Source organism: Myxine glutinosa, chromosome 11 (assembly GCF_964187855.1).
Source record: "Myxine glutinosa chromosome 11, kmMyxGlut1.1, whole genome shotgun sequence".
NCBI classification, from domain to species: Eukaryota; Metazoa; Chordata; class Myxini; order Myxiniformes; family Myxinidae; genus Myxine; species Myxine glutinosa.
The window spans coordinates 125,970,668-125,988,086 of NC_136271.1; the positions used below are offsets into that span (position 1 = coordinate 125,970,668).

Sequence of the window (17,419 nt, forward strand, 5' to 3'; positions counted from 1 at the left end):
CTCCCCCCCCCCCCCCCTCCCTGGTGTTAATTCAGCGATCGAATGGGATTCAAACCCAGGATCCAAGGATCTCAAGCCGGCACCCTAACCACTAGGCCAACAGCAGGCTTTTTTCTCAGAAGAACAATTATCCAAAATACCTTTAGGCTTCATGTGTTCATTCAATCTCGTGAGATATGTCCCGTGGACATTCCTTGGAATTGCATAGCCTAATTGTGTTCATAAATTATCCTAAATTAATGATGTTCTTCATGATGCATAAATACAACATTGAAATTAAATAATTATTCACAATCTCACCAGATTTCATCATCTCACGATATGTGATGGAGTGACAGACAGAGTGAGAAGCCTATTGTTATACAGATGACCAATGAATGAGACAATATTTCTGTGATTTCTATATCCTGGGAAAATATTGTGCAAATTATAACAATCAGATTTAGACATGATGAACAAATGCATTCCATTTAGACCCCAATTTTGGTAGACATGTTAGTGTTACACAATAAACCCCCTGATTAATGATCCAAGCAATCCATTGAAATTCCATATATAGCAATATAGCATTTTTCCATTGACCACTAATATCATTGTACTCAGGTAAAAGTGCACCGATGTCTACTATTGCCTTTGCCTGCAGGTCAAAGTCTTTGTACAAGCTCCTCCATCAACCTTAGATCACTTTTTTTTAAAGTTTTAAAAACCCAACACGTTGATAAACCAAATTTTAACTGTAGGCAAGCTTTATAACTACGAGCAGTAATGACCTGGATCCAATCTGCCCCGCTTGTTTCATATTGATGGATGGAGCGGTTGAAGAGAAATATATATTTTAAGATTTTCGTTCAATCCAACATGGCTGCCAGACCATATGACCTATGATTTATTTGAAAACACCCTGATATCCCCATCCCCAAGGATTGGGGAATATGTGTGTGAAGTTTCCACTCGATCTGTCCAGCCATTCTGGAGGAGTTGATTTATGAAGGTTTCGTGTTCAAAAATTCATAGCTGCCAAATCATGTGTCCTAAGACGTCATGTGACCAGGAACCTGTTTGTTCATCATGAATCGGCAATCATGCCTTTAAAGTTTTGCCTCGATATGTTTGGCTGTTTCATAGAACAAGAGCTTTGAAAGTTTTTATGTTCAATCCAAAATGGCTGCCGAACCACGTGACCTATGACGTCTTTGATTTACATTGGCCTCTTGTATTATTGGGTAGCACACGCTCTCAAGAAATTTCAAACTGATCAGATACAGCGTTGTACTTGTTGAATAATGACATCATAATGAGGGCACCAATGACGTCATCATTAACATATGTTATTCCCCATGTAGAGTTCTTTACAATGCGCCATTGTTCAATCTTTTCAATCGAGCAGTTTCGGAAATCTAGAGGTTCAAAGTTTTCCGGATTTTCCAAGATGGTGTCCATACGATGTGACCTATTACGTCACAGCTATCACTATAAAAATGTACATGCGAAGTTGCATACTATGATGTAAATTTTGAGTCGATCGGACCAACGGTTGCCGAGATAATGAATTTTTAAGGGGGAAAAAAACCCCGAAAAATTGGAGGCGGAAGAAAAATAACAATAAACAGAAGGGAATCAATAGGTATCCCATCCTGAAAGGATTGGATCCCTAATTATACATTAAATGAAATTAAAAGTCCATGGAAGGTATGACAATTCTTTTATGTTATCAAATTGAATCAAAGGTTATCAAATTGATGACAGAGAGGTGGCGAACAGGTGGACACAGAAGAAGCAGTCGGGTGAATGAATGGGAAATACGGGAGGAGGAAGCATTTATGGAAGAGAAGTGGGAGTGGGAAGGGTTAACAGAGTTGGAAATATGGGTAGTGATGGAAGATGGTGTGAGATGGCCATGGTCCATTAAATGGATGTCCTGAAGGGAAGACTGGGATTGCATTCCCTCAAAGGGGTAGTTCTACAGGTAGGAGAAAAGAGGAGCAAGTGTGGGTAAGCAACAAGCCTGTATTTGAGAGTTTAACAAATTAGGGGTTATTCGAGGAACACGTGTGGCTGGAGAAGGGTGGAGGGTTGAAAGAGTATCGGACAAACACCAGAATAAAGGGGGTTGAAAGTAGGCAGGCCCACAACTTAACTGTGATGAGAGAACAGCAAGCCCATTCATTGCCTTGGCTACCTGATGGAAGATGCCAATGATGTTCAGAACTTTGTTTTCCATAGTTAAGGCAGGAGAACAATGGGTAAAGTGGGGTCTCCAGCCCATAAAGCAATCTCTACAAAACTACGGAAAAGGCTTTACATGTCATGAGAAGTTGAGATTTCTCAAAGAAGAACTTAACATGTTTGGGGTTATTTTGGAGGAAAAGGTTAGGACATGTGGTCTATTTCAGAGAGCTTTTCATTTTTAAGACAAATTTAGCGATTGAATAATTTTTGAACAGCTCAAAGGAAACAACAAGGAATTATATGCTGGTAAGTTTTAAAGTTAAAAAAAAAAAAAAAAACACCTTTAGAGGCCATTTTTCCCCGCAAAGCGGGGGTTGGCCTTTTTCGGGAACCGTGGTTGTTGTTGTTTTTCGGTCCCCTTTTTGAAGCAATGTTTTACGGCCGGATGCCCTTCCTGACGCCAACCCTTTTTGCCGCCTTTAACGACAAACAGGGAATTACCAGTGAACTGGTACTCAATTAGCCGACCTCGGAAGGATGACAGGCTGAGTCAACCCCCCTGGCGTTAATTCAGCAATCGACCGGGATTCGACCGTCTGCATAACCGCATAACCGCAATGACGCAATCGACCGTCTGCATAACCCAGGATCCATTGGATCCTAAGCCGGCACCCTAGCCGCTAGCCCAACACCAGGGTTAAGTTTTAAAGTTAGATAGAACATATTTGAAACTTAACTCAGGACTTAGCATCTCGCATCATGACTTAATATACTGCATATTTGAGATAGTTACAAGTTATTGTGGTATTTTCGATTTACATCATTTGGATTTTTTTTGGAAAAAAAGAGCTTATTTGAATTTTTGGAAGAACCATCTGGGTGGTGAATAGTCGAGCGAGATATTATAAAACTTCAAATAAAAAAAATACTTTACACATTGGGTTTTAGAGCCTAGAAGGCATGATTCTTATGATTCTTATTTGATGTTTTATGTGTCAGTTTGTCTTTTTGTGATTAATGTTAGCTCTTACACGAGCCTCGATCTTGTGTATATAAAAAAAATTTGCTTATTGGAGAAAATTGGATCAAGAACAGGAGACAGAGTCATAATGATTGGGTATATGTTGGTATGGAAGATGCTATCGAGTGGACTACCATAGAGATGATGTCTTGCTTCCTTACTGTCTGCAATCTAGGTAAAGGATCCAATTAAAAGGGCTGGCAGGATATCCTAGTGATATCTCACCTCTGAGCTATCAGCCTGGGTTTGAATCCTGACCCAGCTATAAACGGTCATCCTGGTGTTTCGCACGCAAGGTGATGCATCAATGTGCGTGCCCTCGGATAGACGTTAAACTGGGCGTGTCCCGTCTGCTAGCATTAGTCGTTGGAGGTTGAATATCCCATTTCTTCGTAAAGAGTAGGTGAGTCATCACTGGCACCATGAACAAATTAAAAAATTCCTGCTCTAACCTACAGGGGGCACTACATCATCACATAGCAGCACCCCAGCAAACCCCAGCAAAATAAACCATGTGCTGTAGATGAAAGAGAAAAGAAACAGATGCAGGATCGTTTGGATGTGCTGGAGAAGGGGCCAAGAAAATTGCAGGTTGGATTTAATTAAAATTTGTGTAAGGTAATGGGAAACTGTTGTCACATTGGTAAAGATTCTTTTCTTCATGAAGGAATTCTGCATTAGGGAGTGCAATAAAATGGTCTTGGAATAACCATTGACAAAACAATAGGAATAGGTGCAATAATGTATTCAGAGTCGTGTCAGACACCAAGTTCTGAGGATAAAAGGGAATTTTAGGCCAATAGTTGCAATCATTGGCATTGTGTTGAAGTCAGAGGAAGTAAAGCTGGAATTCTATCAAAGTCGAATTCCTATTAAAAAATTTTTTTAGAACTTGCAGGTTCCAGTGACTGACAATTCATGGAAATGGATTGCAGATGGAAAAATTGAAAATGATGTGACAACAGCAACAACAACAACAAGAAAAATCAAATAAATAAATAAATAAATAATTTAATCTTTTCTGCATTATCTAAAACCAATCGTGAAAATAAGGCAATAAAACATGATATTAATGTAATAGAAGTATGATCTTGAACTCTCCGATCGCAGTCGGCTTGAGGATATGGAGAAAGAGGAAGAAAGGCAGATAGAGACCGAAAAGGCGAACGAGATGATCGGCCGTCTTGGACCTACCCAAATCTCTGTCAGCTGCCTTGGGCCGTAGTGAATATGGAACATTCTTGTAGACTGCGTCAAGCAGTTTCTCCTTGACCTGCGTGATGGAATCGCAGTCCAGTACCTTCACGGCCACATCGGGGCTCTTTTCGCTGTCAGGGTTTATACAGTGCAGCGTCTGCAGGAAAACATTAAGTTAAGAGCATGACCAAAGGGTCCAGTGAGCAGAGTATTGACTTGGTTAAAGATTGTTGCAACACCAATAAACATTCCATCACTACCTGCCTCTGAATATCTGGAAATCAACATTCATGATGTTTAACTGGAAAATCTACAGATCATGAATCCGCTCTGAGTCTGGGAGGGTCGGTGGTTCGAACCCCCGACCGAGTCATATCAAAGACTTCAAAATGATACGTGCTGCTTCCTGGCTTTACACTCGGAATTTACAAAGAATAGAGCATGGACAAACAATCATAGGTTGACAAATATTGCACAGCCTTGTGGGGCTAATAGTCTCCTTCTACATTGAATTCAATTTTTGTGGGGCTAATAGTCTCCTTCTACATTGAAATTCCTTGGAAGGGAACTCGTAATACAAAGGTAGCGATTATTACCCAAACTCAAAAACAAAAATTTACATCAAACAAAAACAAACAAAAAAAAAAAAAACAAGAAAGAGCAATGGTAGATTGCAGACCCTCACCAGGACGTGTTTGTGTGGTGTATTTTGTGGGGTGTTTATTAGCTGCTGTGTTTGTGTGGTTTATGGACGATGTAGATTTATGTTCAAAACAATACTGCCAAACCACGTGACCGATGACGTCATCAATTAAATTCTCCCATACGATTTTTGTGTAGATCATGCTCAGGAAATTTCAAACTGATCGGGTGAAGTGTTCTACTTGTCTAATTATGACGTCATAATGAAGGCACCGATGACATCATGAATATATTTTGTTCCACATGGGAAGTACTTGACAATGAGCCATGTTTCAATTTTTTCCATGGAGCAGTTTCAGAGATATAGAGGCGCAAAGTTTTTCGTTTTTTCCAAGATGGCGCCCGTATCACGTGATATATGATGTCATAATTATTATTATAAAATTCTACAGGAGGAGGCGCTTCTATGGTGAAAATGTATTGGCAATCGGACCAATGGTTGCAGAGAAAAGCATACTCACATCCTGTGTGGACAAACATAGACAGACAGACAAACAAAGACAGACAGACAAACAAAGACAGACAGACAGACAGACAGACCCAAATGCAATACTCTCTCCTCTGACGAAGGTAAAAGAAAAAAAATCAGACTACAAAATTCCCTCAATAATTTACGATATGAATGTAGTGGACATTTACGAGTTCAATGCAAAGGAGAGTAAAGGGAATCTTATTTTGCTCCGACGAATGTTTAACGCTCGAAATGTTACCTTCTCGCTTCCGACTTCCTTTGATCGTGGTTAGCTTCCTTCGATCGATGTCTTGATGATTCAATCCTCTGACCATACTCTGGGCGAGGGCTATCATTGTTTTATTAATCTTCATAATCATTTTACTATAAATCACCAAATGTCTGTCTGTCTGTCTGTCTGTTCCCAGGTACCGCAAAAACGGCTGAACCGATCGCAACGAAATTTTGAGTGGGTCATCCTGGGACCTCCTGGAGTAAAATAGGTTATATTGTTTTTCCAATTTCAGCTTTGGTCTCCAGCATTTTCAGGTTTGGACTCCCATCTAACGTTATTGTCCCGGGTACCGCATAAACGGCTGCACCGATCGCAACGATACACGTCCATGCCCGTGGGATTCCCACGGCTGACCCCACTAGTACTCATAATTCACAAAACCCAAAAATAAATGTCGTGCAAGTAATCAAAGATATAACGTAAAAGTTTATTTATGGTCCAGAAATCCTCGAGGTCCAGCTTACTATCTTCCCATTTTCCAAAAATCCAAAAACATTTTATCCAACTTTGGGGCTCATGGGTGGATGAGCAAGATGAGGGCAAAAAAGGATCAAACTGACAGTGGGGCAGCAGTTGGACAGAATAAGCAAGGGAGTGAACGAACAGAAAAAGAGAAGAGAGAGGAAGGGAGGAAACACAGTGACGTGCGTGTAACAGGGTTGAATTAGGTTGGGTATTGTTAATGGGGTGAAGGCGGGTGGGAAGAAACTATTGGGGGTAGGGACGGGGGTTGACAAGAGATGGTGATGCACCACCTGCTTGAAGTGTTGAAGAGTGAAGAGCCTCAGGAAGGCGGTTCCACACTTGTTTTTTTACGTGCCTCTCATTTAAAGCAAAATTTGAAAGTTGTTTTAGAAGGAAGGAGTAAGAAACGACAAAAATTAAAAAAAACAGCAACTACAAAAAGATGAGATTTTGGAAGAGATTTTGGAAGAGTGGATGTGTGGATTTTGAAAGATGAAAGTTTAATACTTGATCACCAAAAAGCTTTCGCCCTCCTTCGAGGAACTATTAGGAGATTCCCATTGCAAGATCATAGCCTTCTTCCAGGGAGTGAAAGGTATGATTAGGAAAGAGAAAGATGCTGGAAACGCTTTATCTTTGGTTCCATAGATTATCAGCAACATTGTAAAATTGAAAAGATGGTGTACAGGGAGCCCACATGAAGTGCTTTTGAGATTGCGTCGATGTGAATATATTTACGAGCTTGAAACTATGAGCCAGGCTACCTTATTCTGAATGAGTTTAAGGGGCTTCAGAGGAAGAGGCAGGGAAGCCTGCCAACACGGATTTGCAGCAATCTAAGTGCGACGTCATGAGAGTGTGGACCAAAGTTTTAGTTGACCTCTGAAAATAAGCAGGAGCGTGTTTGGGGAATATCGTGCGAATGGGGAAAAAAATCGATTTACAGGTGTTAGCAATGTTTGGTAGATAGGAAAGAGCTGTTTGGATCCATATGACAATGAAAATGGAAACGGAGTTCAGGTGGTGATCCTGAAGTTTCACGGGCTGCGATTGAAGTGGGGGTCAAATTATGAAAGTAAGAGTGAGAATTTTAAAGGTCAAATGAGGAGCCAAGGACCAGATTGACAGTCTTAGCAGCATCGAGTTGGAGAAAGTTAAAGAAATCTGGGTTTTCATTTTGGAGAGGCAGGGATTCTGATAAAGAGGAAGCAAGAGTGGACCAAAGCTAGATCAAGGGGAACACCGAGGGACAATTCGTTTCAACAAATAACTAGCAACGTGAGTTAGTTTATGGCTTTGCATTTATTCTTTGGAGAAAGGTATGTTTTCAGGATCAGCCTCGTTCCACACAGGTATTCTTTGGTATTAATTTTGTGCATTGGTTTGTGACATATATGGCGGCCCTCTTGTCATCAGAGGTATTTGTATGATGCTTTGCTGTGTAGCTCCTGTATTTTGATGCCTCCACTGATGAAGTCACCAGAGGCATTTTGGTTTTGGGTTGCCCATCTGGCTGTTTGCCCGCGATAGGTTTTTGTTACCATGATAACTTAAGAATGGCTGAAGGGATCCAAGTCAAACTTGGTGCAGGTATGTGCAATAAGGTGAAGATTAACTGATTCGATTTTGGCATCAAAAGTCGGCGGTCATGTCAGGTAAACGTTTAAAAAAGTGAAAGGTATGTCAGGTAAACGTTTTAATGAAACGTTATTCATTAAAAAAAGGAATCACTTTTATTTTACGGAATGTCGAAAAAGCACAACCGAGAATATTGGAAATAAAAGGTAAAAGAGAAACAGGTGTGGAATTTGTAAGATTGTGTTCAGTGTTTCTTCAAGAAGTGGAGGGTGGTCCAAAATAATGTGCAACATTTCAAACAAGTGTCAAATTTTTACTAACGTGACATTTTTTATATCGACTAAAGAAAAAGGTTCACAGTTTTTTTCAATAGAAGTTTCAACCATGTCGAGCAATTTCTCTGTGATCCAGCGGAGGCTCATTTTACAGATGGTTTTTTGCGATGATGTCACATGTTTCTTCACAAAGGCAGTTTCTTTGGGTCTATTGAAATGCAATAATTCCACAATATGAACTCATTGCACATATTGTTGAAAGGATTAGAGACACTGGAAGTGTGAAAGTCTAAATTAAAGGACACAGTGGTTGAAAAACTTTAGTGAGAAAAACTGACAAGAGGCTGTAAGAAAAGCTTTGCAGGCTGACTCGCACAGTTGGTGGGATGTTCTCGTACGACCGTTGGCAGAATCATGTATGACAATCTGAAACTGTATCATACAAGATACAGTTACTGCAGCACCAGAGTGAAAGTAAATGAGTGGCAGGTTCAAGTTTTGCACCACCATTGCCCAGTGGATCAAAGAAGACCAGGATTTTCGAGAAGACATTTTCTTTAGTAAGGAGGCCTACTTCCACCTCAGCAGCCACTTGAACGAAAAGAACATGCAATTATGGGCAGAACATCTTCCGCACGAACAAAAGAACAAACAGTTTCTGTAGTGAAAGTAACGGTTTAGTGTGTTATTATAGGACTTTTCTTATTTGAGAAAAAAACAGACAAACAGTGACAGTCAACACAGATATATGTGGACATGTTGCACAGACGATTCCTTCTGGCACTGAGAAGGAAGCAAGACATCACTATCAATTCAGTCATCTTCCAGCAAGACAGTGTACCACTGTGTACGTCTAGTGGTGCTTTGGAGTTTTAGGGATGACATTCCCCAGGTGATCGACTCATTTATTGACGGATGGCCAACCCATGGTCTTTCTACTCCCATTTGCTACCTTTGGGGGTTCTTCAAAGTTTTTTTAAAAATGCCACGAAAACAAACCACACACTGCAAGAGTTGCAAAATAACATCAGACGGCAAATCAGATGCACACCAGCTCCAGTTTTCAGCCAAGTTGTCACCAACTTCGGTGTCCGTGTGGCAGCATCCACAGGGGGCGCTGCTTGGGTTGAGCACTTCATCAACTATGAATGATATCACTCCTTATTGCTTGTTGAAGCATTTTTTTTTCATTATAATAAACAAAAACTTAACGACTCCTGTGTATAATTAGACAAAAACAAACAAAATCAATCAATCAATAATAAATATGCAGTTAAGTAAAAAGTTGCACATCATTTTAGACCACCCTGTAGAGGGATGTAACGGTGTAGATGATAGATTATTTTTGTTCTAAAACAGAGCAATCGTTTACTTTTGACACAAGTTAGGAGATAAGTAAGATTAAGAAAACAACCAGAGGTTATGGAACTGCATCAACTACACTTTGAATACGTGGTGTCTTATAGTGACAGGCAGGGGCAAATTGCTTGGCTCGTGATAGAGATACAGTCAGTGGAGAAGGTGTCTTACCTCTATTTAAATGTACTAGCAGAAGGCTGGGGTAAAAATACCATGATATAAAAAAAGCCGACTGCCTTTTATTCTTGCATTGGTTGAAAACACCCAAAAATGGGAAATGATATATTTCTTAACAAAGGATTTTTTTCCCCCGGGAGCAGTCGGGGCAGTGGTCTCTTGCCTATACTTTCAGGTTCAGGTTTCCATTCAGAACAACCAGGTCAGTTTTGCCCCCTGCATGAAAAGCAGCCCAAACGGTCACCCCACCACCTCCAGCTTGGACTCTTGGCACTATACAATCTTCATTGTTGGCTTCATGCACTTGTCTGCGCACTCGGACGCTGCCATCTTGACGATAGACCAGAAATCTAGACTAGTCACTGAAGGTCACGTGATTCCAGTTTCCTGGCTGCCATTGACGGGGCTCTCTGGCCCACTGCAATCGGCGCTGGCTGTGTTGTCTGGTCAGGTATGGCTTTCTCAGGGGACACCTGGCACGATAGCATGCTTGAACCAGTCGTTGGTTGACTAGCCTTCTGGATACAGGCACATTTGTCAGTTGCTACCACTCAGCCCTAAGCTGATTAGCTGACTTGGTACGGCCATTGCAGACTAACCGGTGCAGCTGGCGATTATCTCTCCTTGTGGTTCTGCGTGGACGTCCTGGCCTCGGTATTGGAGTAGGGACACCCCTCTGAGCATTTCGTTTCAGGATCTTTGACACCTGACCTTTAGTGATGCCATACTGCCGAGCAATAGCACGCTGTTTCATGCCAGAATTTCGTAAAGCCACCACTCCATGACAAACAGCATTGTCAAGTTGACGGACCATCTCCAGAGGAAGCGGCAATAACTTTTGTAGACTTGCAGCAGTTGTTTTCCACTAATACAGAATGCAACAACCCTTATATACCCGATTGTGAAACCAATCGTCAAATGTACCTGTCCTTACATTTTGTCACGCCACCTGTGATATAATCCTGTTATTGACTTCTTGCTGCGAAAGACAATCAGTGACATGGTTCTTTCAACAAAGACATCACCGAAGCGTAAAAGAAACTCACCAGATTGATATACTGATTTCAGAAAGTAAACCCAAGTCAAGAAAAAAAAAGATATTCCATATTAAATGCCAAGTCTGTATAATAAATATATATATATGTATATATATATATATATATATATATATATATATATATATATATATATATATATATATATATATATATATATACATATACATATAATAATATACATATATATACATAGCCTGGTCGGTATTGGATGAATGATTTTAAAAAAAGATTTTACTTTTGCAACTTATTTAGTGTAATGGACCATGGCTGAAGTTACAACACGTTATTGGGAGAGAATCCATGTCAGCAGTAAAGCAACGAAAGTTCTGGTCAGTTTAGAGAATTCTGTGAATTAGACAATCATTGGAAGGTAGTTGAAAGTGGCTCGTTCTGTCTGTAAGATGCGGTTACAGAATTGCTTTGGATAATTACTTGCCGAAGTGTTGAATATTAATGCATTGATTGTTATGGTCAGACATTGGTTTCAACAGATGTGAATGTTTCAGCTAATGGAACTTCAAAGTGATAAATGAGTGATTAAAAAAATAGCAAATTGAAAATCATTCCCAGTCTCAGGCTCGATATCTCAGGGTGAAACGAGATCCAGAGGATGATTTCCTCCTCCTTCGAGGAACTATTAGAAGGTTCCTATTGTGAGACCGTATACCTTTTCCAGGGAGTGACAGGTATGGTTGGGAGTGAAAGATATGATTGGGAGTGAAAGGTATGATTACAGTGATTACACGAAATAAGTTGCTAAAGTAAAAGTCTCAACTCCTGTGCATTGCCTCAGAATAAAAGGAGCGACCTGATTGGCTGAATTTAAAGTCATTGGTGGTAATGACTTTAAATTCACAGGATTTATATCTCAGGGTAAAACGAAACCCAGAGGATTCCCATCCATATGAGAGGAGAGAAATTCAGAGTGAAGGAAAGTGCATGAGTCCTGGGGTTCCGTGGCATTTCTTTTTTCTTCCACCAACGATCATTGTGGAACTTTGTTCTGTGAGCACCTTTGTGGCTCTTCAGCCTGTACCGATGAGACGGTACCACCACTGTGGCAACTTGGATGCCATGCATGCCTTCATGTAGTTATCACCACAGCGGCTCTTCACACAACCTTGGCTGCTAACGGTCATTTCTCCCTTGACTTGGTCTTTGCTTGATCTCAGTCCCATTTCCTCACACTCCATACACCCTCCTATCAGGCTTGTTCCCTTCCTTATTTGTAATTAGCTCATCCTCCGCGCAGCAGAAGATGGAGTTTTGAAATTGCGTGTGCGCGCATGTGTATGTGTATGTGCATGTGTGTGTATGTGCAAGTGTGTGTATGTGCATGTGCATGTGCATGTGTATGTGTATGTGTATGTGTATGCGTATGTGTGTGTGCATGTGCAATGTGCATGTGTATGTGCATGTGCAAGTGTGTGTATTTGGGATGTATGTGTATGTGCAAGTGTGTGTATTTGTAATTTGGGATCGACACAATTAAAAACAAAAATAGAGGTAGATTTAGAAAGATGTAATGAGGAGAGGTGATGTTGTTGTTGTGTTGCCCCAGTCAGTTCTGGTTGAACAGACCAGCGGCATGGAGATAGCTGATCGATCTCACAAGAGCGACCCAGAAATCCCTCACATCCAAGATGTTGTGCTCTTGCCTACGTGAATTCAGGACTACGCAGTCTTCCATGATGTGTTTTATTGTGTGTGGAGTAGCCTGGCAGTGGTTGCAGGTGTCGTCAGTGGTGTCGTCGAGTCTGCGTTTGCAGTGTAAATGTTGTGGGTGGTGTCCACAGCGAAGGTGTGCAAAGTGAACACGATCAGACCTGGGGAGTAGTTTCTCTGTGTCATCGATAGATGGGGGGTTTGTGCCCGAGATACGGTTTGGGCCCAGGTTGTTTATTGTGTTTATGGTGATGTGGGTTTGGATGTGTTTTTTGTGATTTCCGTCATTTGGCGGGGGTTGGGGGGTGGGGGGGGGGGGTGTTACTAAGGATGTTACTGTGAAGGCTTAAGAGAGGTGATGATGATGAGTCTTTAACAATTACAATTATTCCGATTCCATGTGATTAACCAGGGAGAGTTTTGACCCATCTTTAATGGATCGACTGGCCCCGCCTACGTAGATTAGACAAAGTAGGCTTAGTAGACTAAGTAGATTATAGTAGGTATTTGGAATTTGTTGAGGGTGCCAATTATAACTCTCCTATTATTTATAAATAAAGCCTGGTGTTGGCTTAGCGGTTAGGGTGCCGGCTTGGGATCCTAGGATCCTGGGTTCGAATCCCGGTCGATCACTGAATTAATGCCAGGGGGGTTGACTCAGCCTGTCATCCTTCTGAGGTCGGCAAATTGAGTATCAGTTCACTGGTAATTCCCTGTGTGTCACAAGAGGCGACCAACAGGGTTGGCGGCAGGATGGGCATCCGGCCATAAAACATTGCTTCAAAAAGAGGACCACGGTGCCCAAAAAAGGCAAACTCCCACTCTGCGGGGAAAAATGGCCTCTAAAGGCGGTTCTATTCTTTATAAATAACACCATGGGATCTTTAATGTCCACCAACTAATTTTCTAGCAGATGGGACACCCAGTTTAACATCCATCCTAGGGACAGCACAAACATTTATGCCTCTCTCGCATTACATGTGAAACATCTGGATCGCAGTTTATAGTTGGGTCAAGATCTGGACCCAAACTAGACATCTCAGAGGGAAGTGGGCATACTTCTTAAATTTTAAAAAGGAAATACTTCTTGAAATATAATATTTTTCAGGGGGGGGAAAAAGTGAAAAGACACACCAAGGTTCGATACTCAAGCTGTTGCCGGATGAGCTTGTCCTCACTCAGTGAGTAGCGTGCCTCTCCCGTGATGGCATCAATGGGACCCTTCTCCATCTGTTGTTTTATGGCACAGTACAGCATGAACAGTGGCTCGCCAGCACATTCCTGCGCACACGCATGTGGACACGCACAAACACATGGAGCTAGTGAGTCTTGTGAATGAGAGAGAGAGGAGAGAGGAGGGAGAGAGGGCTTTTGGAAAAGTATTACCCAGGAAGAATCAATATTATATGCAGCAAAAATGGAAATCCAATACTTTTGTGAGAGACTGCAGATTGCGGTCCATGTCAGTTGGTTTGTGTGAACAACCGGGGATTCTGTGCCGTTAAGGTCACTCTCAAACAATAAATGGAGAGAAATGGGCTTTGAAGCCAAGATGGAGGATGAGTAGAGTTGGATCAACGTGTTTTTGCCTTCACAATTCAGAGATTGGTTGCTCCGCTCTATGCATGTGGCTGACATGGCATGGGGCTTGCTCGACCATTGATGCTGCAGGCATCCATACCTGGGCAGAGGCAGTGAATGATGTGCTGTTCTCCCATTGGGTGAGGTGCACACACAAGTTGTTCTTGAATTTAATTAACTATTTCCAGACAGCCTTTGAAAATTAACCCTTTCACTGCATGTGTTGACGCAAGCATTGTGTTTGCATGAAGGTGACACACTTATTTCAGTTGGCACGACAATGGCAATGATGGGGAACAAATTTGTGTTGCAACAGCAGTTAAAGGGTGATTAGTAAACAAAGTCTAAGATTACACACTTTGCCAGGTCAATGGGAAGAGGGATGTGTTTGGAAACATGCTGACAAATCCCAATAGGGAGGAACGTGTTCACTTTGGGTTATTCTTGTCCTCCATTTTCTTTTCTATGTCGCTGGCAGGATAGAGGCAGAATGGATCAGCAGACGTCAACACAGCACTGATGTAAGAATTGGAGACAGTCACCTCTGAGCACCCTCTCTTCATTTTTCCTAAATGTCCGATCTTGCTCATCTTTAGTATCTTCAACATCCTTTCCCACCCATTCTCCTTGATGGTTTCTTGCGCTATCTTTCATGCCATGCCATGCCCTCTTTCACTTATCTTCCTGTAGGCGTCTTTTTAGTCTCTGTTTGACTTATTCTGAAACGGGAGCTTATGGATTTAGTCTCATCCGTCCGTCTGTCTGTCCGTGCGTCAACAACCACATCTAAGTATGGACCGATTTTGTTCATACTTGGCACAAAGACAATACATGACAGTATACATATAGTCAGGTTCACTATGTTTTTTCGTTCAAAATTTTGGTAGATTAGCAAAACTATACATTTTTGGAATATTCAGAGCATGAGGAATCCAAAAATTAATGTTTACATTTGCGTTGACACCTTTGCGAAAATGACACTCAGGACACCCTCGTTTTTTCATTTCTGTTCCTCACAATTCTATCTCTCTCTTTTATTCACAGACACACACACACACACACACACACACACACACACACACACACACACACACACACACACACACACACACACATTTAATTAATTATACAGTATCGGTTGTTCCGAAACTTAAATATAAATAAATTTAAAGGATTGCTATAAATGATGTTAATTTCACAACATCCCATATTCAACTTTATTTAAATTGTAAACCTCAAACATAGTTCCTCTATCTAAAGCAAGAACCTTAACCCGTTAAGCAATTGACTCGTTTCCCGACTGCATGGATCATCAGCTGGGCACCGTTCTTCCTCGAGGTTTCAATCCTTTCAGCCCAGGACCTCTCCAAACGGCGGATCCACAACATCGATCATAGATCCACATCAATAGATGGTACATCAGTAGATCCACAACCTCAGTTGCGTCCAGGCAGTCAGTCAACCCATCAATGCAACATCACTTATTCCAACTTTACTTGTAATAGGATACAATGTATTATCATATATTTGTAACTCTTTTTTTTTCTTTTTTTTCTCTTTCTCTCTCTCTTTCTCTCTCTCTCTCTCTCTCTCTCTCTCTCTCGGACACACACACACACACACACACACACACACACACACACACACACACACACACACACACACACACACACACACACACACACACACACACACACACACACACACACACACACACACACACACACGTACTCCATACATATTATATGTTTATTGGCCATACAGCTCAATAATGTTCAAATGTGGACTTTGTGAAAGCCACACCTAATGTCCTTTATGCTTCGATTCACTGCAGTAATAGAAAATGAATGTCTGCCATCTCTGCCTGATGAGTTCTGTCTCTGAAGGAATGGCGTTAAGGATTAAAATCTTCTTATGCTCGTCAACAATAAGGATGCCATCAATTTTTCATGTAAATCACTGACAGTGATGGCTGAGATGCAACACCCAAACTTGTAATAATCCCTCATCATGCTTCACTGGACTATGTAATTGTTTTCTTCTTTACCACTGAACAAAGTTGTTAGATTATTTTCAATTTTCAAAAATTTACTTCCCTGACTTCTTGCAAACATTTCAGAAACATTTACATTCACATGGTGTGAAACGATTTCGAATTTCGTCCTGCAGCTTGCATTTCCAGAGTGAACACATGAATGCTGGTTAAGAAAAGCAAAGTACAGAACTGCATCTTGACTTGGAATTAGGTTCATTCTTTTCCACAAACGGAAATATAAACTTTGTTACATGCAAGTCTCATTGCTTAAACGATTAAAAGATGTAATTTTTCCAAAAAACAACAACACATGCAGCATTATGTGGAGAACCCTTTTAATAATAATGATGAAGAAATTCAAAATTCAACAAGAAGATAAAGACATAAAATGTCATATCCCCCATGGTTTTAGAAATAATTTTGCTGCAAGGAGTTAAAGGCCGTCAGTCGGCCATATTTGGTCGGATTACAAAACAAAGTGTTCTGCTTATGTATACTCTCATGTATCGTCATTGTGCCAAGTTTGAACTAAATCGGTCCATGCATGTCCAAGAAATGGATGGGGCACATTTAAGTAACAAAATGGCCGCCTGTCGGCCATCTTGGATCTGATCTCAAAAATAAATGACGTGCCATCATTCATTATCTGTGTGCCAAGTTTGAACAATATCGGTAAATGCATATCCGAGGAAAGGTTGAGGACGTGTTCAACATCGGGGTTTTTTTTTACAACTAAAATGGCCGCCAGGTGGCCATCTTTGATCGCATCACGAAACAAAATGAAGTGCATATGTACACCGTCACGTCTTGTCTGTGTGCCAAGTATGAACAAAATCGGTCCATACATCTCCGAGATATGGTTGCGGACAGACGGACGGACGGACAGACAGACGAGACCCGGACAGACAAACAGACCAAGTCCAACGGGGGCTAATAATACCTGTCTTTCTGCATATACAGGTTGCTTGGAAGTGCTGCAATTTAAACTAAATGTGAAGAAACAAACACCTGCCTAATACCAATCCATAAAATGATAAGCCTGCACGCTTCCCCTTTCGGGATTGTTGTATTTTGGGCAACTTATAAAGACATTTCTCCCTTCCCCCGCAATAATAAAACTAACATTGACGTTTCCCCTGGATGCTGAATGAGTAAAGTGACTTTCTTACCTTCAGGTAACGGTGTAAGAGAAAGGTGAACCAGTTCGTGAGCATCTTCTCTGCAACGGATTCCGTCCTGATGACATGAAAATAAAATAAACGCACAAATAAATGAACATGGACGTACTTGTAAATTTAAATCATAATGGCTGAAACACAATCAACGTGGTACCTGTGTGAACTCTGAGAGTATTCGCCGTTTAGGTATTTCAGATTTTTATAAAATTTTAT

At 41.1% G+C, this 17,419-nt stretch overlaps 1 protein-coding gene across 1 annotated transcript in view; it reads right to left on the reverse strand.

Moving 5' to 3' along the window:
• Positions 1–17,419, reverse strand: part of LOC137436886 (plexin-A1) — a 427,871-nt gene that overhangs the window by 35,602 nt on the left and 374,850 nt on the right. Inside the window, 3 exon segments of the mRNA XM_068131094.2 lie at positions 4,385–4,544; positions 13,547–13,693; positions 17,198–17,264. Of these exon segments, the coding sequence (XP_067987195.2) occupies positions 4,385–4,544; positions 13,547–13,693; positions 17,198–17,264 (374 nt within the window).